The following is a 27,849-nucleotide window of genomic DNA, read 5'->3' as shown; positions in this document are numbered from 1 at the left end:
TACTATACGAAGTTTAGAGTAACTTGAAGCGGACGTTTTAGTCGCAAGAAGATAGAATTAATCAATGCAGTTATGCCAACCCGCAGGCATACAATCAATGGATTAAAGTATAAGCATGTCAAAAACATGGCCAACCGATAACATGAAAACTTTCAAGCATTAAACCACACAAGCACTAAACTGAGTCCACTAGATTTCAGCAAACTCCACTCTAGATATCAAGTACTCCCATATTTACAGTATGAGAAGCAGTCAAGTGTGCGATGCCGGTTTGGCAGCACCACATAAGATGAAAAAAGAAGAAGCTAAAATGAATATCGCCTACAAAAACCAAAAACCAGCTAGAACCAGATACTGGTTCAGCAAAAACCCGATAAAACAGTAAAAAGAAGGAACAATCTTAGCAAAATATTCTGATTCATCAACTTCTCTATCTGTTTTCAAGCAGTGAGTGTCTCCATGTTACAGGAGTTTAAAATGATGAGGCAGCAGCGGCTAAACAGGCTTGCTTCTTTGTTTCTCATTCCTATCCTGGAGTCTTGGAGCTGCAATCAATTAAGCAGTCTTAGATTGTTAGAAGAAGCAAAAATAAGTGGGAAAACTAGGAAGCAAACACTGAACAGTTGATTGAAAACTTTGCATACCAAGTCCATTGGCCTCTGAGGTCCTCATGATTCGAAGCCTTTTTACAGAGGTAAGGAACATCCTGGAAAAAAATGAAAAGGAAATCACGCAAGAGCATTAGAAATTGAATGCTTGAACAGTGCAATTTTTTTCCTATTCAGAGAGGAAGGGTCGATACTTTTCTCAGGAGTTCTACATACAATCGGTCAACCTGGTTAAACAACTGAGGACTGATGAGAAATAATACATCACAGCAGATGGAATCATGGTCCATCAGTGCGAAAGCTCAGCTGACGGAACTAAATGTCTTGATCCACATTTATCTAGAAAGCGAAATGTTGCAGAACATGGTATAGGTAGAGGAATAGCGCACACCACTTAGCTTAATATGTGGGGGTGAGGTAGGCTTAGTTCACAATCAGAGTGACAGCTTATTTTCTGCTCCCCACTGATTGTCTCAATTGACAAGGTCGCCAAGAAACAAAGACATAGACACACCTGCCTGCTCACCCACCACACCGCCTCCTCTCGTCTCTCCTAATTAGTAATATGAATTTACAGTTAATGATAGTTGCGTACCCCCAAGGAACATCTCCCACGAGCATCCAGTCTCCCTCTTTATCTTCGTAAGTGAGCACAAACTCAGAAGACCCATCCAATAGCTTAGAGGGCTTTGATAGTTGCTTCTGTCCACCTGATAATTAATACAAAATCAACAAAACAGTATAAGAATACATCAAAATATACAGTACAGGTACTGGTATATAAATAACCGAGCTAGTTTTTCTTATGTTTGTGAAGCAATCAAACGTGTACAATACTGTGCTTAATGTCATTTGCAATGGAAATTATGCCAGGTTTATCGCCAGGATTTTTGTAGGCAGGGAATCTGTGTACTCATTTAATTTGCATTGCAATTGATGAAAATAAATACGTGGAGGGAAATAAAAGATCAAATCCAAGCTTCTATCCGACTTCAAAATTAAAATAGAGAAATTAAGGGCACCGTCTCACCGATGGAATTGATAGTGGTGGTGGACCTGAAGAACATTTCCTCTAATGCCTGGGCTAATGTTTCATAACAAGCATGGGCATTCAAATCTACCTTCCTTCCAATTGGAACTCCATCCATATTCACCTTGACAAATCCAAGATGCCCCTTTTCATTACCAGTACCAGTGGTCTTGTTACCATTACAGATTTTCTTCTTCAAATTCTCCTTAGATTTATCCTTCTCTCCAATTCCCTTGTCTTCTTCAGCTCTCGCAGCCTTTGCTTGGCTCACCAAGCTATTCATCCGATAAGCCCTTATAGGAGGCCACCCCACAACCTGACTGCTCCCAGGAAGAAATTTAATATAATCAGAAACTTAAACCATCGAAGGAGAAATTAATGAATTATGAAGGGAAGTGAGAAAATTCGCACAGACAGATCAATTCCCTGTAAGCTAGCTATGTATATTAACAAAAACAAAATTCAAGATTTTCTTTCATGTCAAAGGAGGAGAAGGGACATGAACATGGATAAATCAGGAAACGTAGGCAAACAAGAAAAAAATATTATCAACTAGCAAACAACCAGATACAAGGAAAAACAACTAAACAAGGGACGATACAACACATCAAGTGTCAGTATTGTAAAAGAAGCAAGCTTTATAAAACGACTTGCTTAACAAAATATAAAAGCAAGCAACAGAGAGAAGATAAAGAAAAATTGACACTTTATGGATACATACATACATATATATATATATATTTAGTTCTACGATAGAGTGGTAAGAAAATAAGAAGATTAAAGAAACCCCTTAGACCAGAGAGAAAAAGAATGCACTATGAGACACAACAACAACAACAACATATAATCACCAGGTAAGAAAATACTGTCAAAATATGCAAATTTCACCTAACGTTTCTAGTAACTGAACAAAGTAGATTCAATCTGAAGAAAAATAACAGATAAAAAAGAATGGAGTCGCCACCTGCCAGCAGTAGGGGATCCACCCTCATGGGAGACAGAGTCAGCAGCTCTCTTAGTCCCAGAAACAGCACCAACAACACAGGTAGAAGGCATAGGGTTGTTGTTGTTGGGCCTTTGAGGCTGAGAGACCACCGAAGGAAAGTCCTTGGCAGTCAAGATTCTACCACACTCACCCCATGCATTTGCCTTACCCTTTCCTCCTCCACCACTACCAAGACTCAGCCCCAGACCCAACTCTAGCTCAGCTTCCACTGGGTATGAACTTGCCTCAGCCTCGACCACCTCCACTTTTGACAGTGTGGACTTATTCGTGGAGGCCCCAGAAGAACCACCGCCACCAAGTAAACCAAGACAGCCTTCCATCATCAAGATACAGTCTTTGAATTTTCAAGATTCAAGAAAAGGTTAAAGAAGTGTGCTTTTTTTAAAGAGAAGAAACCAGAATGCGTTACGGTATAGGAGACAAGGAGAAAAATACCGGGCACCAGCACTAGAAGTACAGGAATTAGGAGGGAAAGGGGAGGTAAGATGTAGCTAGGGGTGGAAGGAAGGTGGTGGAGGAAGTGATGACCGTGGGGCCATATGTCTGCTAGTGCGCCAAGCACTCTCAACACAGGTCCACAACACACTGTCAATTTTTCTTGACATGATCATCATGTCTGTTTAGAATCTGATTTTCTCTGTTGGTACACAAAATTAAATGAAGAATTCCCACCCATAACAATAAAGAATTAAACATTTTTTCTTAAAAAATAACCTTGGTAATTTAATGTTTAATTTCTCGAGAGGAGACCTTTTAAAGAGACTATGATATAGATGCCTATTGAGTTATAAAAATCAAAATCTAGCTACTTGTGTGAATTTACCAGCAATAATATTGAAATATAATCCTTCCAAGTCCAATCGATTTATTTTAGAATATCTTTTTTTTTATCGAGAATCTTAAAAAATAAGATTTTTGTTTCAACTCACATACATATACGAGTACCAAATCACTACAGATAAAGATAGAGAGAGGCCTTTGGCTAAATTGGGGTTACTGTGCAGCAAAAAAGGAGTATATAATGTATGATTAAAACTAAGAAATGGGTAACAAACTATAATGATTCTAATTAAGTTGTAGTGATTTTCTTAGGAATATCGTAATGGATGCCTAAATAAGATAAGAATTCTTGAAAAAAGTTGCAGATGTAGACGACGATGATAATTTAATGACTCGTGATTAAAGAACAAACCGAGACTTTAATTTGGGCTTAGGTGTGTCTTAGCTTTAATGTAAAAGCATAGGTTAAAGTCTAAAGCTCGAGTCTTTTTACAAGCAAAAGCATATACTAATCTCTACTGGGCTATACACCTTCCTTTCTTCCTATGTGCTGTCTACTATTTTAAGGACAAACGGCACAAACCCTTGTTTTAGAAAGTTGAGACCTAAAGATCAGATGCATTATCGATGGACAGCAGGGCTGCCTGCATGAAAAAGCTTAAGATAAATGGCAAGAAAGGCACAGCAATACTCTTTTTTAACCAAATATTTATCATTCCAAGCTATCTTGAAAGGGACCACTTCCACATGCTGTGTATTTTGTTGGCCAGGGAGCTGGTCTCTAACTCACTTGATTGTTTAATTAGCAAATAAATGGAGATTTAATAAATCCTGAATTAATTAAGTGAAAGTGTTGCTGATATATAGATATAGAAGTTGCTGGTTTTTCTGTCTCGTCGATGATATTCTTCTGAAATGCCTCCATCATCATTAACAGAGAGTTTTATAAAACAAAAGAAAATCACAACCTAATCCAGGGGTTGAAGAATCGAATCTACATATATTATTGATGTTACCTGACACAATGTCACCGACTGCTGAACCAGGCTCTCAAAATATTATAGAGCCAGTGTTAGGTTTCTGTATCCTTCGTATTTCCGGTGAAATGCAAGCTTGTGCATGCATAGATCCTTACGACATTAATACATAAATACACTCAGAACCCGTTCTGTATTGTATATCTATATCAGTGATGGTTTGTGTTTTTTTGTTTGAAAATGTATTAAAATAATATTTTATTTTTTAAATTTAAATTTTAATATTAAGACATTAAAATAATAATATATTATTGAAAGTAATATTCTAAATACACCTTCCTGTTTTTTTTCCCTTTCAAACACCGCAGAGTAACCACTGCTTTATTATACAAAGTAATCCCATAACCCACCTTCTCTTTCTTGTCTCTTCTTTCACCTTCTTCACTCCTCCATCATTGTCTAGAGCTTCATCTTCAAAAAGTAGAAAATGAAAAGTTCCAATGACAAATGATTTTACTTTGGAGTTTAAAGAAATGACTAAGTGCAATGAATAATATTGCAAAATATATTATCAACACAAACCATCAAGTTTAAAAGCTGGTCGGCAGGGATAATTGAAGCAATAAGAAAATATTAGTGATATTAAATATTTTTGAAAATGTTAAATGACTTGTAAATCATCTTAATCTTGTTGAAATACTGAAAGGAGTCACGTTTGAATAATTGACAAAAAAAAATAAAGAAAATAGATTGGAAATACATAATATGTAATATTTATGAAAGTTAGAAGTAATATTTATATAATTACCACAAACTTATTTATGTATTTTTTATAAATTTATTTTGAAGTTGAAACTTCTTATTTTGTGGTGATGTCTTTTGAATTATTAGAGCTCTAACTTCGGTATCTTTTTGAATTATTAACATTATTAAAATTATTTTAATCATTGATTTGTCTATTTGAATATGTAATTTGTGTTGATTTGATATTTATTTTATTTAATTTTGATTTGAGAAAAAAACAAGAATTTTTATTGGGATATTTCTAGAATTTTTTTCTTAACATTCCAAGGAAAAGATTTTAATGGGGAAGTTTTTTCAACACATATATATTTTCAACAAATATTTAATAAACAATTAATATAATATAGGTCTATTTATATCTTCATTAAAATGTCTATAATTCATGTCATTTTAAATAAATATAAGGGTACTAGTAAAAACAAAAAAAATTAATGTAACAAAAAAGATTTTTAAATTAAAAAATAGTTAAGATTGTTAATTCGATTTATTTCAAAATATATTTCAAACAATATAATTGAATTTAACTGAGAAGTTTAGTATTTTATTATTAACATAAAAATTATAATAGATTATTAATTAAATTCAAATATGTTTATACATTGAAATCAACATGCGATTTGATTCTAAATAAATCATAAAGTTTGGGTTATATTTACACATTTACTAATTAGACATAAATACATTAATAACAAAACTTAATTAATTAAATAATTTCTCTTCTTATTGCAAGAACCAACAATCTTTGGAAGGTATACATTAATGACTTTCTTTTGCTCCATCACTGCTTTGTGACACCATACTATAAATAATTTTTTTTATGATTAGAGATATTTTCAGGTATGTATTTTTCACACTAAAACTGTTGATACATACATGCATGCATGCATACATACATGCATGCATATAATTATATATATTCTGACAATTCATTTTAATATTAATATGATTCAAGGATTGAATATAATTACTGACAAAGCAAAGTGTGAGCAGAGGTTTGTTAATATATTAGCAACGCTATAAACGCATCACCGCAGAAAGTATCTTAATTATGTCTGCGAACAGGAAAAATTTAACTCATTCAAGTGCAGCAGCAGGAAAAAAAATAAAATAAATAAATAAATAAATAAAAACCTTCGATTATCTACATAAAAAGTCCTCAACAGGGAATCTTTCATTACTGGTTTGCCACGTGTCTGCTCTGTGTTATTTTGCATTTCTTCTATTTAATCCTTCATGTTGTTATTAATTGTATTTTTTTCTGATTGATTAGTAATAGTAAATTTCGGATTCTCATTAGTTATGTTATTTCCAGGTTTTTAAAAATATATTAAAATAATTTTTTTATATTTGACATCAACACATTAAAACTATTAAAAAATATCAAAAAATATAAATTTAATATTTTTTTAAACTACAAACGCACAAAAAATGAAATATAAGTTATGAAGTGTTAAAATGACACAGATTATGTTGTTGTTTTTATTTATTTTAAATCGAGGTTTGTTAATATACTAGCAACGCTATAAACGCATCACCGCAGAAAGTATCTTAAGTATGTCTGCGAACAGGAAAATTTAACCCATTCAAGTGCAGCAGCAGGAAAAAAAATAAAATAAATAAATAAATAAATAAAAACCTTCGATTATCTACATAAAAAGTCCTCAACAGGGAATCTTTCATTACTGGTTTGCCACGTGTCTGCTCTGTGTTATTTTGCATTTCTTCTATTTAATCCTTCATGTTGTTATTAATTGTATTTTTTTCTGATTGATTAGTAATAGTAAATTTCGGATTCTCATTAGTTATGTTATTTTCAGGTTTTTTAAAAATATATTAAAATAATTTTTTTATATTTGACATCAACACATTAAAACTATTAAAAAATATCAAAAAATATAAATTTAATATTTTTTTAAACTACAAACGCACAAAAAATGAAATATAAGTTATGAAGTGTTAAAATGACACAGATTATGTTGTTGTTTTTATTTATTTTAAATCTAAATACAGTGAAAACAGAAAAATTAGAAATTATAATTAGTCAGAAAAAATGGAGAGTTCACAAGAAAAATTAAAGTTATTAAATTGCAAAAAAATTACTGGCCATCCAAACACACGATAATTTGAGAAAGATTCTTAATAAATCCCACTAATTTAAAGGTTTATAATATCATCTGTTGTAGTGAAACAGCTTTGCTGGAAAAATATTACATTGGTACTGGAAATTAAAAAAATTAAAAAAAAAGAAAGCTAATTGCACAGTTGGAAATGGAAGGCAGGGGATTAATTAAGTGAAATGAAAATTAATTAGGATGGGAAATCCAAAGATTAGGGAAGGTAAAATGTTGTCTGATTCAAGGGACAAGCCGACAACGTGGGAGCCAATCCACGTGCCTCCAAGCTACCAGCTAATGCCACGTCAGTAGACAGGGTACGCGGCTGGCCGGGGGGGCTTACGGGGAGGTTTTGGGACCAGAAAGCCCTCCTTCGAGTTTCTCAACCCTAGATGGCTCGACACTTTTTGTTAAAAGCTTGTTCAGGAATGGGATAACTACAAATCAGTCCCTAGTCTATATAGAGATTACGAACCAGTATTAAATCTTTGTTTCTTTTCTCTTTCTCTCCCTCAATTTCTCAATCATTTATATTTGAATATTTTTAACTCTAATTTTAATCCAAGTGATTATTAATTCCAACCTATTTAAGTTGTAGTGATGAATTCAAAACAATGAGTTAACTCTTTCATTCTAAAACTCTACCCCGAAAAAAATGTATTTTAATTTGAAGAATACTTAAGTCCTCCGATTATCTATTTATTCTGAATACTCATATATATATATATAGGGGACTCAAACGAGAAATTATAATAGGTGAAGGATTAAATTAAGATGATTTCTTAATCGAGGAATATAACTGAGAATTAGTCGATAATTAGGAGACTAACTTAAGAGTTTTCCCTGCACATTCCATAATCTCAGGCCTCTTTATTTTGCAGGAAGCGGGGGACCAGGAGTAGGAGTACTGGCAGTAAGCTTTTGGGATTCTTGTTTACAGATTATAGCTGGGAGGGCAGAGAAGGCTAAGGCGCATGGGGTTTCTCCCTGGACGAGTAGCTTAATCAAAACCTAGGCAGTGGCCATTAAAATGATGACTTGGTACGGAAGGTTTCTTTCGAAATGGCCCCAGAAATGTGGGAGCAAGGGACTTTGTGCTTCCAAAATGAGTAGCTTAATCTTACTGCCTTTTCGAGGCCACTGCTATCATTTTAATTTCTTTTGTTTTCTCCCCACGCCTCCTCCCTCCCTCCTCCCCTACCTGGTTCTTTTTGCCGGCCGCCGTTCCTTCTCTTTCACAGTTTAACCAAACCTTCTCTCTCTCGTGCATTCACTCGCTTTTCCAACTCTCTCCTCACATCAATATATATATAAAACTACAGACCTCATACTTAATTTAAATCCTCTCCAAGTTTTCTTTCTTTTCGATCCTAGGTACAAGTTTGTGAAATCTTATTAGCTTGGATGGTAAATGAATTCATTTTCATGTTTGGGTTATAATCTAACAGAGAACAATAAAAAAAATAAACTGGGTGAATATATATTATCACCAGAAAATTAGTAAATATAAATAAAAATATTAATAAGTTAACTCTATTCGATAAATTATAATTAAATTTAACGACTAAATATTTCATCTCATCGTTATATTTCTTGATATACACTAAACAAAATTTTTTATTTTTTTATATTAAGGGAATTATAGTAAAAAAAAAACATGGATCCTAATTCCTCATTGTTAAAAAAAAAAAAGAGTTTTTATATTAAGGGAATTATAGTAAAAAAATAATATGGATCCTAATTCCTCATCGTTAAAAAAAAAAAGAGAGAAATATTATCTGCTAATAACCTTAAAATGGACATCCTTGGCTGGAAGATATATTAGTGAATTAATTAAGATGTAGCTCTTGTTTAATATTGCTTCCAAACAAGTATTGAATAAATTTTAAAATTATTTTATGTTTTTAAATTATTTTGATATGCTAATATTAAAAATAATTTTTAAAAAATAAAAAATATTTTAATATATTTTTAAATAAAAAATACTTTTAAAAAAATTACTACAATAATTTTACATGTCTTATAACAAACAAAAAACCAAGAACACAAGTCCTGAACAATACCTAAAAAAATGTCTAGGAGAGCTGGGAAGCCTTTCTTTCAGTCAATGCTAACAGTTTGTTTGGTTTATATTATTTTTTTTTACTGTTTTTTTTGTTTTTAAATAATTTATTTTATTTTTTTAATAAAAATGTTGAAATGCTATCCTCAATAGTAATGTACTTGATCTAAATAACATACCAATAGATTATCAAATATTAATTGAATGAATTTATTTAAATATTCTTAAGACATAATGCAGCACTCACAGCGGTTAAATAAGCTCTAAAACAATGCCTTTTAATTTTGACATTAACGCCTAATTCCACTGTTTTATTTCATCTTTAGGTCTTGACTGCAAGTGTACAACAATAGCTAGAGAGGAAGGCCATTAAGCTTAAACAATTGGCATGAAGCGATAGAAAAAAAGTAATTTGACATACAACGGTTTGTTATAACATTCCAAAATATCCTAGAAACTTGGAAATAAAGTTTATATATATCTTAGTGCAAATAATTTATTTTATTTTTTGAGCCAAAATGTTTAGTAGTTTAATAAATAATTGGTAATCAATCGTTGATATCTATAAAAGATTTTTTTTTAAAACTCAAGAACTCTTATATGCTTAAATAAATATTATTTTAGAGAAAAAATATAATAATATTTTAGAGAAATAGATTATGAAAATTTATATGCTAAAAATGTTAAAAATAAAAATATTGTAAACATGAAATTTGAAGGACTCATGATATATTTATAACCTTATTCTATCATGAAAAGAAAGAGCTGAAATGTAATTTTATTTTTGTGATATTTCGAGTTATATTCTACTAAAAATAATATATATTGGATTAATATAAAATATTAAAGGATTTGGATGAGAATTTAAAAAAATCTCCAAGTAAGTGTTAGACATATATATTGAATTAATATAAAATATTAAAGGATTTAGATGAGAATTTAAAAAAATCTCCAAGTAAGTGTTAGACTTGGACAAAATATCTAAGTCCATTAAATAATGATTCTAGACCTACTATCTAAATCCAAAAATATTGAGCTTGGACATGATAGCCTAAATCAATGTAGGTGTTGGCGGGCATACCCAACATCAACCTTAGCAAGTTGAGTTTGGACATGGTCCATGTTGGTGAGTGCTGGGGTGCATGCCTAGCTTGAACGTGCGTCTAACGTTGTTTCATGTTATCATCTTCGAGTCTTTATCCCTAGATAATCATGAAAATAATTTTTAAAAATTTTTAAATTTTTTTTCATATTAAATTTAAATTTATCAGTTGGTTAATTATAATTTTAATCTCTCTAACAAAGCTAAGTAGCATTGATGACTTGAAAAAAAAATATATAGTTGGAAGATATTTGAGATTTTCTAAAAAAAAGACATAAGTGACTTATTTTATCGTTTTATTCGACAATAAACATATACTAAAACTAGTTTATACTTTAATTAAAACTATTTTTTAAAATAATTTTAAAATGGTTTTGTCAACGGTGCATTCATAAAAGTTAAGTGACTAATTGTTTTTGGGTGTACCTCAAAAACACCTTCCTGATACTTTTAATGAGGTTGAAACGGATCAAACCAAGCATAATTTAAGGGGAAAAAAACCTTTTTGCCACGGTTCTTAAGGAATAACTTTCTATTGAGAGAATGTTTATCTGAATTCGACCTCTCTCTATCCTTTATATCGCTAGCCAAAGTGATAAGATTATTGTTTCAAATCAGTCCCCCTCCTCTCTTGTTCCCACCCATTTCCAGTTTCGTTAACTTAAATTTACTTCACAAGGAAACTTCAGCAAATATTCATTCCTCCAAAATGTTGTAAGATATAGCATAGTTACTATCGTCTTCATGGAAAAATCCTTATGGTGCTACTCCATAGCTTATCATAAATGGAATCCACTGATGCACACTTTTTGCTAGCTGATACTGCAGACTGCTTTGACATCAAACAGTATCAGAAAGGAACTTGCCTAGACAAATCAATCAATGAATAACATCAAACTTAATTATCAACTGTATTACGAGTAAAATCTATCTACTTTCCCGTATATATAGCTAGCAAGGTGCCCGTTTTTTATAGATAAAATTATCCTACTCTGTTGAATACAAGTGTTTCTAAGAGAGACGATATATCAGAATTACTCTTGAACTCTAAATTTAATGTCCTTTTGTTCATCAAGTTATCTTATTATGTATCTGAATTATTCATAGATTAGTACAAATACATGCACTGAAACTACTGTAATCTAAGTCAAAGTTCAAGTCCTTGAAAAAGCTAGTTCAATCTTGTGAGGCATTTGAAGGATTAGTTAGAGCATGAACGTTGGAGAAAGGAAGAAATCAAGAAAGTAAACGACCAATAGAACCAAGAGTGAGTGGATGGAAAAGCGATAAAAAAAAAGAATAGCGATGCATGCAAGCTATGAAGCCCACCATAAGAATTGATTTGATGCCTTGCATCAAAAGACATGGAAGAAGCCAAAAGAGGCTAACCGCAAGCTGCCCTTGCACAAGAAAAAGAGTGGTGTAAAGAAGACCAAACAAATAAGAAGAAAAGAGAGATTTTTCTAAAGAAAGAGATGAAAAATAATCAATGAGCCAAGATAAAATAGCTACTTCAAGAGCTAAATCTCGAAAAAAAAAGGTGTTTGGTAGGAAAAAAGTTGTGATGAACACAAGAAACAAGAAAAATAAATAATAATAAGATAAATATAATTGTTTCAGTGAAATTTTATTAGCTAATCATGATAAAAATCATTTTAATTTAATAATTTAAGTTGTTAGATAATATTCTAAAATATAATTTATATTATTTTTTAATATATCCTCTCAAATAAAAATTGTTTAAGCTTCAAACTTGTATAAATCTATATTATTTAAAGCTTAATATTTATTATATAAATAAAAATAACGAGATTTAAATTTATGGTCATTTAATCATCAAAGCTTTGATATTATATTAATGAATTATTACAATTTAATAATTTAAATTATTAGATGATGTAATAAGATATGATTTATATTGATTTTTAATAAAAAAAAAGAAGAAATTTTTGAAGATGAAAATGAAGGATTAAAAAATATATACCAACAACAACGTGGTTGTCAATAAGATATGATTTATATTGATTTTTAATTAAAAAAAAAGAATTTTTTGAAGATGAAAATGAAAGATTAAAAAATATATACCAACAACAGCGTGGTTGTAAAAAAAAAACAGTAAAAGAAAAAATTAAAATTTTTGCTATCAACGAGAAACGAGAAACGTTTAGTCTAATAATTCTACAACAAATTTAAATTTCAGAAGTAATGAGATTTTCAAAAATAAAATAACGTGTTAGAATTAAATTTAAATATTAAATGAGTATAAATAGCCCTTGAAACTTCCTATCTTTGAAGAATAGGATGATATGAAAGAGTGTTGTCTTCCACCATACTTCCCTTCCTACCTGTTCTCCCTTAATTATTTCCAGCAAAAATTATCATTCTTTGTTGAATACAAGTGTATTTAAGAGAGACGATGAAATCTGATTTCCTGTATTGATGAAATCTGATTCCATCCTACTTAACTTTCTATTGATTTCCTGTATCTGATTTATGATTTTAAAAGTACAGGGAACCATGAATGATGCAGAGTAGTAATATTTAGCATGGCTCCTGGGCAAGAATGACAGGCACAAATGGAACAAGGAGGATTCTGAAACATCTGGCCTTACTATTTAAACAGGCCTTCTTGATTAATACTGAAGACAACAGAAACTCTTTAAATTTGACAAAATGCAAAAGAAATTTGGAGAACAAGAGAGAGAGGGAGAGTGTTGCGGTGTGATTAAAGTTTATATCAGATAACAGAAACAACATACAAATTTTACGCAGGCAAAGCAAAGTGAAAACATTCCTGGCCAGCAGAGAATATGATCTGAAAGCTAGCATTGCTAATTTCAGGAATGGAATGTGACGAGATTCACATATACAGTCAACAACAGTCATTTCTGTAGCAAAGAGCTGTTTTTAACTGATCGGATTATCAAATCACGAAAAAAAATAAATGATCCGATCAGTCACTCAGGTAAATTTAAACAGTGTACCTCAAATGATCCATGGAATGGCTCCGAATCCCCTGCCTGGTCTTTTTCTTCCTGGGAGGGTCGCCACATACAATTGAACACTCTAAACCGCAAAATCTACCGAAGCAAGAAAACGTGCCATCATCATCCGTGTGCCTGTGGTTGTGTCGTTTAACAAGGCCTCCTTTACAAGTGCCACTAGTAGGAAAACTTGAGATATTACTGGCATCAAAAGCAGGAGGAAGCTCTGTCCTCCATCTTTCCAGTTTAGATTGAAGAGCCTCCATGCTTCCATCCAAGCTCATTTCGCCAATTATCTCGCTCTCTGTCTCTTCCAAGCGACGATGTTTGTTTCTTGCAATTACTGCCGCCACCTCAGATGCTGATGGCCCCAATTGTGATTCGGTAATAACTGGCTTACTCACAAAATTTGCCTTTTTCGGAGTTGCATACCTGAAGTTGTTGCTGCATGGAGAACCAAGATCCAACCCCGTAAATTTTGGTGAGGGTTTCAGAATATGATCCAATTCGGTTGATTTGGTATCTGTTTTTGTCAGTGATTCAGAGGTCAAAGAGGCTTTTCCAAATGCCCCATTTTCGTCCTCCTTGACAAACTCCGAGCCGCTTGTCAAGGAACTAGCTTTTGATCTACCTTTATTGAGCATGTTCCTCTCCTCTACTTCCGAGCCACTAATCATGGAACTACCCTTCCCTTTCATTATCATTTTTCTTTTTGCCATCACTATTGACCCAAACATGGAACTGGAATCACTCTTCGTACGTCTTAATTCAGGTTTCGGCAGCCAAGGAAGCAAGAAGGAATTGGAATGAATACCACTACTTTTATCGTCAGAATCATCTTTATGATGATTCAACTCCTCTTCACCCATAAGCTGACGATACCCAACGGCGGATACGCTTATCTGGGAATACAATGGCATGCTTCGCATTGAGCTATCAAGAAGCGCCACGCCAATGTTGAGAATCCCCTGGGGGCGTCCTGATGGCCGGCGGACCTGGAGGGCAACAAAGCGCATGCCAAGCTGAAACTGGTTGTGATGGTGTGGACGAGGCGGGGGAATCAGGTTCCCAACAATAACACGGACGGTGCCAATATGAATGTCACGGAACCAATGAAGGGCGTAGATTTCAATCATGACAGCGGAGGTGTCACCATGGAGGAACCTGTCATCAACACGGAAAACAAACTTGTCATTCCAGGTGGGATTGTTGCATCCTTCAGAGGTGACTCTTGTCGAAAGTCTCCGGTCAGGGTGAACCCATGCAACTGCATAGGTTTTCATCTTTCGCGAGACCTTGACGAGATCTTGTGCAGAAATAACATTGAGTTCCAATAGTTGAAAGGGTGACAGGATCATATGAGACATTGTAATGATCAATGATCAAAACAATTGTTGTTGCTGTAAACTGTAATGGAGATTTAAAAAAGCCTCCACAGTGTCGTCCAAGAAAAGGACGAAAAAAGGAGGGCTGGCATTAAGCGGACAAGACCTGCTCTGGGAAGTTGCATTAGGGTCTGGTTTCCTGTCTCTGTGTTTTTATTTTTTATTTTTATTTCCTTCTCTCTCTTATATTGGCTGTGGGTTGTAAAACCTGCGAAACAAATGGGATGGCCAGTTAATAATTGGCTCTTCGTTTCTGACCTAAGCACCACAACACAGGTTTGAAAAGAGAAGGTTTCAGGTGGGGATATGGTAGCTCGGTCGTGTTGCATATAGGTTTCCTCGAGTCAGACAAGACTGGCTAGTTTCCAGCTGTTGGGGTGGGGAGATTGGCTTTTCGTTTCCATTTTTTTTTTTTTTAGTTCAGAGTCAATATCAGAATTAGACTGGCTATGATTAGAGAACATATTTGTAGTCAATCCTTGTAAAGGAAACACGTACGGATTTGAGTTGTCTCGGTGCTAAACTACATCAGGGCAATCTGTTCTAGAAATGGACCAAGTCCAGAACAGTGAAAGTGCCAGAATATCTGTATTATTATCTACTTGGATTCGAATTTCATGTCCAGAACAGATTCAGGCCATTTGTGATACTGCTGGGCTGTGGATCTTCATAAACTTAGGCTATTGGTAATGGTCCAAGAAAAATGTCGAAGCCCTTGGTCCAATTACTTAACAAACAGCATGCGTGACATGTCATTTAGTGCTTGGAGGGTGTGCTTGAAATTGTAATAATGATTTAAAATATTTTTTATTTTTATTTTTTATTATTAGTCTAATAATTTTTTTTATAATGATTTAATTTTTTATTTTTTATTTTTATTATTAGTCTAATAATTTTTTTTTTATTTTCTTCATTCTTTTGTAATATTTATCACCTAATAAAAAGAATTGTTAATTGCCCCTGTATTAGTTTAGGCAGTGTTTTAAGGAAAGAAATCTTTGAATTCCTGTCAGATCAAAATTAATAAAATACTAATAATTAAGAAAAGCACAAATGAAGGGAGCCATACTTAATTAAACCAAGTGGCCTTAAATGTGGGTTAGATCCTAGATCAGTGGAGGCTTCCACAATGCTCGTGAAAACCCTCGTCATTTATCATGTAAAGCCTTGCTAGCAACCTTTTCTTGTTCGAGCTATTCCATATCGGTTATGGGAAAGATTAGTAGAGAGTTAACAAGGGAAAACCTTATCTTATGAGCTAGTTTTTCGGAGGTAAATATGTTAATGACCATATATGAACAACGGGTATCGGAGCTCAGGTCTGTTAACAAGTCTAAACCCTATAACTAGGACTAAATTGAATTTTTTCGGCTCCGATCCCGGGCAAGATGTGTGGAAAGGAGATCGTTGGAGTTATCCCGTACCGGTAGAGACTTTGCAAGTGTTAGCGAAAACCTCTTTTCATGAACTGGCTTTTGAGAAGGGAATGGCCTCAAGATCACCTAACATCCATGGACTCATTTACTGGTCTAGAAAACACTCACGGTCATCTTGCTATTCTACAACTCAAGAGAGAAGAGACCAACATGAAAAGAAATATTACTCGCTCGTGACAATATTTATGGTCATCTTTTCTTGTACAGTTTGAAATAAAAGAAACAATCAAAAAAGTAAAAAAGAACTCTTTACGTAAGGAACAATTTTCACCGGTAGTTAATTTGTGCAAGGTCAAAGGAATCTCGAGCCGGCATAAGACAAGATCCAATAAAAATGCTTCTGAGGAGCTCACCGCTTCAGCTTCAGCAACTGGACACTTGTTTGCACCCTTCTCAGACGGCCCTAATAGAGACTTAGAAACTACTAACACCAACCACATCGAACACCACCCGTTCTTTCATGATCACAAACTATCATTCCGTCACGGTTTGCCCCACCTGAACTTGACACCATTATCAGGCAGCAGCTCATCTCCACTGTCCGAACTCAATCAAGAAAAGGGTAGTTAATTTGCGATTTGACAGCTTTCGAAGGGCTTGGTCGGATATCAACTTGGAAATTTAGTCTATACATCTTGTGATCAAGAAGAGTTTCATAACTCTACTACTACACCAAACAAGTTTCAATATAGACATCACAAGAGAATGTTGCTTTCTTCACCTTCTTTATCAGTATTTAACAAAAATGAAGGGCCAGAGGATGAAGAACAAAGTGGACTAGATATGGGAACAGAAGAGGAATTGATGAGAACCATTACTATCGGAGAAAATATAGAATCTATTGGTAGTGGGGATTTCAGTTTTGGAAAGAAGAGCATGGGGTTAATAGAAGAGGAAGGAGAGGAGCAGAAACAAGGTTCAGATGGGATTGAGAATTTTGATAATGAAGAAGTAAAGGATCCGGTTAGTCCTTCCATGTATCTTGCTGGAGGGCTTGGGATTGATGATATAGATTTCGGTGGTGATAGCGGCGGCGGCGGCGGTTTTCATTTAAGTTTTCCAAACTTTGACGAGGGTGGTGATGCGGAAGAGTACTTTAAGAAAATGATTGATGAGTATCCCTGCCACCCTTTGCTTCTATCAAACTATGCTCGGTTCTTGCAGGTATGATTGGTGTTTTCTTCTTTTCTGACTTTACTCTTGAATAATTGTCACTTCAAATCCCTATTTGATATAACTCACACCTGCATTATGATCTAATCAATCTTACCGTGGTTGATTCATCACCAATTGTCGTTGTGTTTACCAGAGAAGCTTCTCGGTTATTATTTGACCTCCTTATTTTAGAACATGTGATCTAAACTTTGAATAATCAGGTCCTAAAAATGATTGTTATTTCTATGTTCAGATCTTTGTCAAGATCCAATTATTTAATGATAAAGTCCGGTCATGTTCAGTAGGTTTGAGTGTCTAAAGTAAATGTCTTCTTGTTGGTGCTTCTGTGTCAATTTTGGAGTAAATTGTAAGGTTGGCTTGGGTTGCTAGCTGCTATTTTTTCAATTATTCCTGCTGCTGCAGGTACTTTTTGTACTCTTGCTTTATGCAAATCTTTGGATGTCTGTTCGCTACATGGCAGAACAATCGATAAAATATTGAAATACTTCTAACCGGTAAGAATGCCCATCTAATTTTTTATGAAGGAAACGAAGCATTCCAACAAAAGTTCTCATTTAAGTAAGAATGGTGTTCAAACAGGCTTACTGTTGATAGTGTTGTTCTTTAATATTGTAATTTCTCAAAACATTCTGAGAATGGACATTTATATTTTGTCGAGGTCAAAAGAAAATGATCGGTTTTTCATTGTAAAGCTTCTCTTTTCTAACAGTCTAAGGGAGAGCTTCGTGGAGCTGAGGAATATTATCATCTTGCCACACTGGCAGATCCTACAGATAGTGAAATTCTGATTCAGTATGCGAAACTGGAATGGGAGCTGAACCATGATCAAGGTAGAGCATTAGTTAACTTTGAACGAGCAGTTCAGGCAGCCCCTCAGAACAGGTGACTAAGAACTTGCTTTCATCTAGCTCCTTTGCAAAGTGTTGCAAATCTAATTACCCTTAGTAGCACCCTGTCTATTTTTGCGGTGGAGGTACTTTTACAAAGTGCTTTTGTGCTGAAAATGCACCATATTGATGCATTTGTGTGCTTTTGATATGGTGTTGCGAAAAGCATCCCAGGCATCAATTTGATGATTTTAAGCGCAAACGCTCTTTCAGCTGCAGTGCCACAAGATGATTATCCTGCATGCACTTTGAGAATGATCGCAACCGTATTTTAATTGAGATGAATAAGCATAACTTTCCTTTCCATATTTTCAGCGATGTTCTTGCAGCTTATGCCAGTTTTCTCTGGGAAATAGAAGACGATGGGGAAGGGGATACATCTCAACCAGAATACATCCAGGTGTCTCTTCTGGGTCATAAATTTGTGAATGTTTTATCATATGGTTCTAATATCGTTTTGAAATTGTCGAAGGTTAGAGAGGAGGCAATTCCAACTAAGCTTGACAGCCTAGCCACTAACTAAGATTTTAAACTCTTGCAGCTTCCATCTGAGCTTAATATTGACGTGGAAGACCATGCTGCATCTGATGCCAACGAGGGTGGCAATGCTGAGGAGTATTGTAGGAGGATGGTTGAGGAGAATCCTTGCAACTCTTTGGTTCTAAAAAATTATGCTGAGTTTCTGTATCAGGTGACATCTGTGCCCACTTTTATCTCTTTTCTTCGTAAGGTCACTCAGTTAGTATTCTTGTTGTAGAATACAAGGAAAATCTACAATCGTGTTTGAGCTTTGTTTTCATAACTGGATATATTTTCACCAGATTTCATTCTCTAGAGGTGAAGCATGGTGGAAGAAGAGATTTATGGCTCGCTTTCAAAACTATTGTATGGAATATCTTTGTACTGATGCCTCTAGACTAATTAATTCTTTTAACAGTTTGAATACGTGGAGGGATGTTTTGCTAGCCTGAAAAACTGTTTCAAAAAAGTTAAGAAGATCTGGAGAGATTTAATAAAGGACCTGTAGTTTGATAAGGACATACCTAAACTAGGTAAAGGACACTTTTCCATGACCATGGCATACAACTACAAGTCGATCATCAAAGAGGAAAGTCAATCTTATGATCCAAGGAAATAGATCTTTCCAATGGGGGTGAGCGACTAAACGTATAATTCAATATGCCATCTGGAACACATTCCATTTAGGACTAGGTGTTAGTCACCATTTATTTTTCTTGAGACAATATTCCTGGGTTGAGGGTAGAGATATATATTACTATAGATGTAGCTCTGACATGGAAGTAAGAGAAAGAAAGCCATTCAATGCATCCATTTGTTACGCTGGCGTATTTACAATTTGAACATATTTAGGCTATAATAGCGAAATTCATTGAATCCCATGATGGATTGAGTTGTCCTTCAACTGTCATTGCACTTCATCATGAAGTGTAGTTAGAAAACACTATCTGGAAAGATTAATCAAAAAAACATGCACAACATGTATCATATGTCTCGTTAAAAAATCAAGTAAAGCAAGTTTTGCAAATACGTGAGTTGCAGTTAAGACATGGCTTAGGACTTGGCAGATCTTAAATTGTGGTAAAGATAATCATTCTGTAAAAGGATGCAAGGGTTTGGCACTGGAAATCAAAATCTGAAAAAAGCTGCAAACGGTGAGAAAGGTAAATAAACATGTTAACCAAATCTAAGAAACATGTTTAGTGATATATAAGTCCTCTATTTTAGGCTTTCGTAAACAAAATCAAGCAGTGTCCATGTAATCTCTAATGCGGAAACGTAAATACAAGTTTATGATGTTGACAAGGATGATTTTGCGAATGTGTTCTGTATTTAGAGTAACATCCCATGTAAAATTGAAGAAAGCATGCAGCATGGGGCGGAGATCACAGTGCAAATTTTTTCTTTGGTGTTGTGGGAACAAGCTATGTTGTGGACTATAGTGTACTGCGAGTTATGCTTCGTTTACTATGTTGTTTACTTCTTTCATGTGAACTTCTACATTGGAGTCTGGAGTTGCCATGAGTCCACTGTCATTCTTCACTATAACAATTGTTTTCAACTGACAGTCCAAGAGAGACCTTGAAGGGGCTGAGGAATACTACTCCCGAGCCATACTGGCTGATCCTAGTGATGGTGAAGTCCTGTCGCAGTACGCAATATTGGCGTGGGAACTTTATCATGATCATGATAAAGCCTTGAGTTTCTTTGAGCAGGCAGTTCAAGCAACTCCTTCGGACAGGTACATCCCTTTCTCCATAATTTAGAATTCTTAGAACTCAGGGGGGTTTTGATATTCGTTAACATTCATAAGATGGTCCTTCAGAGCTCTTAAGTTTACGGTCTTCAGTTGGAAAATGTACAGTGTTGATGCTGGGCCTCCTGTTTCTTTTCCTTGCTACTCTCTGCAAGTATGTCTATCAATGAACATTCACTACAAGGAAGAGACTCTCTCGAAGAAAAGGGAGATGGTAATAAAGGAGTCTAGTTTTAGAGATTAATACGTGTTTACCGGCCACTCGTTTCCCTATAGAGAACTTTTATGTTTGGCAAGTATATTTTACTGGTCCGATGATTTGCATGATATAAGATGCTTTGATTGTTTGATAGGAATAGCAGCTAGATTATACCTTCCAAGACTGACTGATTCTTCGCCTCGTTTTTTTCTTTCTTTCTTTCCAGCAATGTTCTCGCAGCGTATGCTAGTTTCCTATGGGAAACAGAAGAAAATGAAGATAGCACAAGTCAGTTTCAGATCCCCAATCACCATGAAGGTGCTGCAGCAGCTGACAATGCTTAAATCCATCATAAATACTAAACCAGGAGTATAGTTACTAGTACTTTATCGGAAGTAAAACAACAATAATGTGTTAAGATGGAAGCTCCAACTGAATAAATTAAAACATTATTAAAACTGAGAGAAATTGCGACCAAATTAACAGCATTTTCTGATGACTTTTCCATCTGCTTTATTCAGTTCCCAGCAGTCTAGAACAACATTTCTGTAGCATCAATGGGTTTCCCTTATATTTACAGATATAGTGTTGTGTGTTGCATGCACAGACTGTGTAAAGGAGGGTGAGGCCATTTTTGTGCAATGCATGATCAAGTGACTTCTAGGACAACTAGTCCTGCCATATTCCTCAAATGCCAACACCTTGCTTTTGGGGCATGGAACACGTAGGGTTACAGGCCGAAGGATAAAGCTATTGTGTTTAAGAACTATTTAGGTTGAAAGTTGGAAGAGGGAGTATTATTACAACCACGCATACAATACTTCCATGACTTGAACAGAGATAAAACACTCCATGCCTGCCCTGTGCAGACATCAATACTTTTGGACCTGTGCATATGATCTGCATGCTAACATCACTATTTCATAGTACGTGGGAAATAGAATGACCGTAGGAGCGCTCAAGAACCTTAGAAACATTGAAAAAATTTAAATAAACAAATAGATCCAGCTTAAGGAGCTTCATCAACCAGAGGTGCTCACATCAAACAAATGATCTCAAAATTGCAAACATATTGCCTAGAATAATAAATGTTCACTAGAAATAAGTATCAAGAAACCCCAGAAGAGTGATTCATATGGGCAACATCTAAATCAACCTGACCTGAAAATATCAACACATCCTTCTTAAAACTAATAAATGTGAATGTGACTGATTTGCAACTGCTAAACCAAAAACTTTTGCTCTCCCTTTGTTAGGAAACCTAAACTATCTAATCTGTTTGATCTTGTCCATTTCTTGTTACTTGGTGACCTGAGAACCCTCTATCTTGGCGTGGACCAGGCCTGTAATAACCATTTCCTTTTGGTCTGTTGTAGTCCCTGTCACCTCCATCATAGCTACCTCCTCTACCAGAACTCCGAGAGCTAAAACCACCCCTTGGAGCATTTGTTGGGTAGCCACCCCTGCCTCTACCCCTTCCTCCTGTTTGGAACATTTCAATCACCACAAAATTACAACAAAGATGCAATACCACACAAGATAACTGCTCAATAGAGAACCAGATGCTTTGTATTGCTTCAACATTCCAACAATGCTTATCCTAAAAACATAGAAAGAGAGAAAATTCCCGACAACAAAAACTGTTCATATATTGCATATACCAATGCAAGATGTTATCATTCACTCTGCAGGTTTACTGGACAGTTAGATATTTATTGCCATCAAGACATTTCTGTCACCATGCTTCCACAAGGAAAGCCAGAGGGAGAAACAAGGAATAAAGGTTTATAGTAAATATCATTGTCAAGCTTTTGTTATAATTATGATCAATAGAAAGCAAAGTGGTGGTAATAAATGATGGCAAGAAAAAAAAAAAAGTGACAGGTCAAATTGGGGACTTGGCATAAACAAAGTCATCCAAAAGCTCCCAGGTAATTATTAAAATTATATATAATAAAATCATGAAAATCTAATTTTATGCAGCAATTAACCAATAGCAAGCTAATAAGGAACATAATATTAGTGTTAATGATAGTGGCATGGGAAAAATACGTACTTACTTCCTGCTCGAAATGGGATGTTGCTCTTTGGTCTTCTCTCTTCAATGTAAACTTGCCGTCCACCAACAATTGCACTACCCGCCTATAGATATACAATAATATATAAGGATGTATTGCTACATTACTTAAAAAAAAAAAAAAAACTACTAGCCTTCAAGGAAGGTTTTTTTTTTCACATCAATGTTATAACCAGAATTAAAAAGACATTACAAAGTGAAACAATGGCTTTTCAAAAAAAAAAAACCAAGCACCCAAGAATCTACTAGGTAGGGAGAAAAGGAAACACAAATGAAGTGGCAATCAGTTCACAAAAAATAAGCCTCCCCACCATCAAGAAAATGATCAGCAGAAAACTTGTTTCTGATGAGGAATTACAAAGTAGAAAGACATGAGAAAAGGTTCCGAATGCCTCAAAATTGTACAAAATGCCTACATCAGAAAGCTTGGTAGAAAAAAGCACCAAATGCCTCAAAATTGTACAAATTTAAACTGAGACTCCAAAATGTACATTGGAATTTTCTTTTTAAGAGAAACCGTGGATGTTACACATCCTTCACATTTGAAAGGAACACGGTTAATCAGTGAAAGTTCTTAATTACAAACTGAATGATGAGAAAGAGTAACACGTGATGAAAAACCAAGGTGTGATAAAAATGCTGATTTTAAGGTTATTTAAACTTATTTATACCTTGACTGCATTATGAACACCAGCCATATCTTCAAATTCAACAAATGCATAACATACACCAACATCCTGCATGTAAACAAGAATCAACCTTTCAGCACAACAGATTTAAGGAAGAAAAGCAAAAATATACAGACAAAACAGGCGCATGGATTTAACCTTGCGACTTCGAATGACTACTCCATCAGGCATGATTTCACCAAAATTCTTGAATTCCTCTTCAATCTCAGCTTCTGATAAGGTAGGCAGCAAGTTTCTCACATATACAGACCTTATTTCATCTGAAAGTGATTCACACACCCACCCACCCCATACCAAAAAAAGAATCAGTTTGAAAGCTCCAGAAATTTAAGGAAGTCGCTTTCAAGTTCCAAAATATAAATAAAAATAAAAATAAAAATACTTGTGCAGGTCTACTTTGTTGGGGGGGGATCAAAGTCATAATCAATTCAACCAAATTGTTGTGGATGTTGAAAGTGGCATGATTTATTGGAAATATCAATCACTGTGTCAAAGTGATAAAATGTAAAGGCAGAGCTCAAATATAACCTTCATGAATTTCCTCAGCTGTCTCTGCCTCTGGCCTTTCAAATGAATCTGACATCACAGTTGATTGTTGAACAGGGGCCTGTGAAGCGTGATTCCATTCTGAAGCAGGAGGTACAATCTTATTGACAGAAGGCTGGGGAGTCACTGATGTGGCAGATTGCCCCTTAGCAACACGTAACTTTCAATAGAATTTAGGAAAAAGGAAAAAGAAAATTCAGTCTTCTATATATAGATGAATCTCAAATACTACAGATACATATTTTATGCATATATGTGCTATTTATTGAATCAACATAACTACCATCTATGGTACATACAATAGAAGCATATGTGTGTTTTTGGTGCTCTCTAGCAGGTTCCTCAACAGAGGCAGGCTGGCGGTCTGGTGCATTGCTTGCTGTATTTTTAAGTGAGCCATTTGGATTTTCCACAGATTTTTCCTCCAGAATGTTTCCAGACTCAGACGCTTGCTGCAACCTTTTCTCTGGGAAAGTATAGCTGTCAACAGGACCATTTTCTTTGGCGTCAGCAGGGGCCACAAATTCCCTAGCCTGGGTTTCTCCACCCATTAAATAGGTAGGAACTGTAAAGTTGTAGATAAAAAAAATTATTTCCTGTATCTGGTGAAATTGACTTTTGGCCACACTTGATTTTAACTAGAGATATTTCGTAGCGTAATTAGATTCCAGTCATAGCTTCACAACTCCTGACCTTGAAATTAAATATGCATCCAGTAGCTGTACACTTTCCATTACTCTATTGCTTAGAACTCGAATGTCAATCACACAGATTCCATCAAAGAACAATGACAACATCAGTAACTTACTTCCTCCCAATCTATGTTGAATAGCAAAGCAATATGTGAACAAAATCCAGTATTCATCATAGAGACAGTTCAGGCTAATCCATAATACCTGGCTCAGGAATGGCACTTGGAGAATTGATTTTGGAATCAAGATGGATCTGGGCTAATAAGACTGCAGGATGATGGTGAGTTGGTTGTTCGTCAGTGAAGTGAAAAACATCATTAAGAACAAAATAGCCTTTCTCCTGAGGGGCAAGAAAAAATGTCTCTACAAATTTCCTCTTATTATCAAAGCCTTTTACTTGCATGTAACCAGAAACCATCACAAGAACACCTCCATTCCAAGAATCTAGGGCATGCGCTGTCCTGATCTCAATTCCAGTATACTTGAGTGACATGATGAGAGCATGGATTTGCTGCCGAAAAAGAAAAGGAAAGGGAAACTGTTATCAGGGTCCTAATTAATACACATCCATGCATGATATAAGAGATGTACAGAACAAAAAAAGGGGTCATTGCCTGGAAAACTATAAACTTCTCAGGTTTGCAACCAAACATCATTATGCATCAATGTTAAAGACTATGTATCTCCATATTCTGTCCAGGACCCCACATCAGAAAAACTTTAATTGGCAACGGTCTTCTATCAAAATACAAGTAGCCAGGGAGGGGGGAGAAGAGAAACTGACATAATGTTAATAAAGCATACTTGCTTTCAGGTAACATAAAAGCTTGGAAAGAATGTCTGTGTGTGTACATCTGTGCCTGCAAGGGAAATCACATTCCGCCATAAAGGCACAGAAAGGGAACTACAGTTTCCCAAACCCATTCAATTAATAGAGCCTAAATGTTCAATTGTAATAATATTTATATAAATTAAAAAAATTCCAAGGGCCCATCTGCTAGTGCGGTGGCTTATATAAAAGTACTATAATTAGAAGCTCTGCGCTTATAAGAGGTTTTGTAAGGAGTTTATGATGTTTTAGCTGGCATGATTTCAAAAAAAACCTCTACAACAAAGAATAATGTGTTTTCTTATCCTTTGGTAAATAAAAGGTACAAGAGTAACCATTCTTCATACAGAAAAGTTTATTGAGATTATAACCTATTGTGCATCCTGTCCTTGTGAAATCACCACTGGCGAGCTCTGAGCCTCTTAAACTCTTAACTTTAAATTACTTTTAAAGCAAACCAAACCCTTACTAAACTTTATGCAGCAACCAGCAAGCAACTTGAAATCAGCTTAACAAACCACCAAACAAGACCCTAGGTTGTCTTCTAAGAAAAGCTAAAATCAAATTGTGAAAATTCATCACTATATGATGGAATACGAACAATAATTTCCCATAATAAATGAACTAACCTTCTCTTTAAGAAGAATGTAATTTATAAAAAAGATTAATAAAAAAATTTCAAGAAAACATTTATAATTTAGGTCATAAATAATTTAATATTTTTCTTTTCTTTTCGAATGTTTCTGTTTGTTGATAATAAATAACAAAAAGATCCTTAATATGAGTTTGTGGCTAAATAAGCTATGGTTTTTATCTTTTAATTTTACTACGTGTCACATATCTTTTAAATGCAAATATTTTTGTATATCAAATGGGTGTGCCTTGCTTAACACCGTGCATGCATATATGCTCTGCGCTAGCCACATTGGATTCAACACGCAATCACAAACATGGGCATGTATTGATATAAACACAAATGTTCAGTTTACAAGTTGGTTTTATTTAATGCTCTTTGTGACCTTATTATGTCTCCTTGGAGATGGTTATCAAAAATTTATCCCTAACAAACAGTAAAATTTTGCTTCAGGGTTGTAATAAACAAAATGCATAACACAGCATAAAAGAAGTAGAAAATGCTGTCACTATCGTACTAGTGTAGTGAAACGTTTATTTACTGATTGAGAAAAAAAGAAAACACACACACACAACTAAAAGCTATGTCTCTAATGATGGAAAGTAAAATCAAATCGTAAATCGCTGACCATTCTAAACAAGAATACACAGGACATCATCGTTTGCTTAATTTTCCTTCTTTTCTTTAGTTAATTAGCGTTAAAAAAGAGCCATTACCTTGTTGCCATTTTTTTTTCTAGTAGCTAATTTGATTCAAAACATGCATACATTTAAGGGTACTCAAAATTTTAGCTTGTATTAAAACTGGGAATTTCTCGTTAAAGAAATCGAAAGACACCAAATAAAAAAAAAAATAAAAAAACAATGATGGCACAAGTAAAGCAACTGCAAAATGGCCAATCAAATATTATAGAAATCAATTAAAAGAGAGAGAGAGAGAAAAGGAAGATTACTGACGAGCATTGTAGCAGCGGATTCTCTGATAGAGCCATCAATACGAAGCATAGTACTGGCATCGCTGTAGAACTGGTGAACAAACTCGGGTTGTTGCTGTAATACCTGATAGTACTGTGCCACAAAGAAAGTCCCTACCTACAAAAACCAAACATTTCTTTATTTTCAGTTACAAATGATAACGTAAATAGTATAAAAATACATGTTTTTTAAGGAGCCAACGGACGAACGAACCTGAGCAGCACTGACTGGAATGTGATAGGGCACCGATGACGACATTTCCGAAAAAAAGAAAAACCTAGATCTATAAATGTCCCTCTCTCTCTCACTCTGTGTCTCTCAAGATCTGCAGCATCAACACACTGTCTAAAAATAGAAGATAATAAACAGAGAGAAAGCAGGATCTGAGTGGTGACTGTTGTATTTGCTAGATAAAGAAAGAGAGATACCTGAAGACTCACTCACGGGAGGGAGCGAGGGAGGGAGGATAATACTAATACCCTACAAGATTCGAGTGAAGAAGATTTTCTCCCACTCCTTTCCCCCTTTTCTTTTTGTTTTGATCATGTGTTGTTTGTATTACTATTACGTTGTGTTCTTTCTT

General features: G+C 34.6%; 3 protein-coding genes and 1 pseudogene across 4 annotated transcripts; 1 reads left to right on the top strand and 3 right to left on the bottom strand.

Moving 5' to 3' along the window:
* Nucleotides 1–121: 121 nt before the first annotated feature.
* Nucleotides 122–3,177, bottom strand: LOC105137421 (auxin-responsive protein IAA13-like). The gene is made up of 5 exons (XM_011043146.1): nucleotides 2,603–3,177; nucleotides 1,639–1,958; nucleotides 1,204–1,318; nucleotides 645–706; nucleotides 122–545 (listed from the first exon to the last, which is right to left on the bottom strand). Exons 1-5 carry the CDS (start codon nucleotides 2,965–2,967, stop codon nucleotides 496–498), a joined length of 912 nt encoding a protein of 303 aa, XP_011041448.1. The 5' UTR covers nucleotides 2,968–3,177; the 3' UTR covers nucleotides 122–495.
* A 10,270-nt stretch (nucleotides 3,178–13,447) lies between these two features.
* LOC105137420 (uncharacterized) lies at nucleotides 13,448–14,834 on the bottom strand. The gene has a single exon (XM_011043145.1). The coding sequence runs from the start codon at nucleotides 14,832–14,834 to the stop codon at nucleotides 13,455–13,457; it is 1,380 nt and encodes a 459-aa protein (XP_011041447.1). The 3' UTR covers nucleotides 13,448–13,454.
* Nucleotides 14,835–15,071: 237 nt separating this feature from the next.
* Nucleotides 15,072–21,472, top strand: LOC105137509 (uncharacterized; annotated as a pseudogene).
* Nucleotides 21,473–21,776: 304 nt separating this feature from the next.
* LOC105137419 (putative G3BP-like protein) lies at nucleotides 21,777–27,849 on the bottom strand. Of its 2 annotated transcripts, XM_011043144.1 has the most exons (10): nucleotides 27,695–27,849; nucleotides 27,480–27,591; nucleotides 27,249–27,383; nucleotides 25,034–25,340; nucleotides 24,437–24,702; nucleotides 24,120–24,297; nucleotides 23,730–23,851; nucleotides 23,574–23,639; nucleotides 22,886–22,967; nucleotides 21,777–22,307 (listed from the first exon to the last, which is right to left on the bottom strand). In XM_011043144.1, the coding sequence occupies exons 2-10, from the start codon at nucleotides 27,522–27,524 to the stop codon at nucleotides 22,096–22,098; spliced, it is 1,413 nt and encodes a 470-aa protein (XP_011041446.1). In that variant the 5' UTR covers nucleotides 27,525–27,591; nucleotides 27,695–27,849; the 3' UTR covers nucleotides 21,777–22,095. The 2 variants fall into 2 exon arrangements, with proteins under 2 accessions (XP_011041446.1, XP_011041445.1); XM_011043143.1 differs by having other exon boundaries at nucleotides 27,480–27,848.

Source organism: Populus euphratica, unplaced genomic scaffold (assembly GCF_000495115.2).
Source record: "Populus euphratica unplaced genomic scaffold, PopEup_1.0 scaffold81.1, whole genome shotgun sequence".
Classification (NCBI taxonomy): domain Eukaryota; kingdom Viridiplantae; phylum Streptophyta; class Magnoliopsida; order Malpighiales; family Salicaceae; genus Populus; species Populus euphratica.
This window is presented reverse-complemented; position numbering and strand designations above follow the sequence as displayed.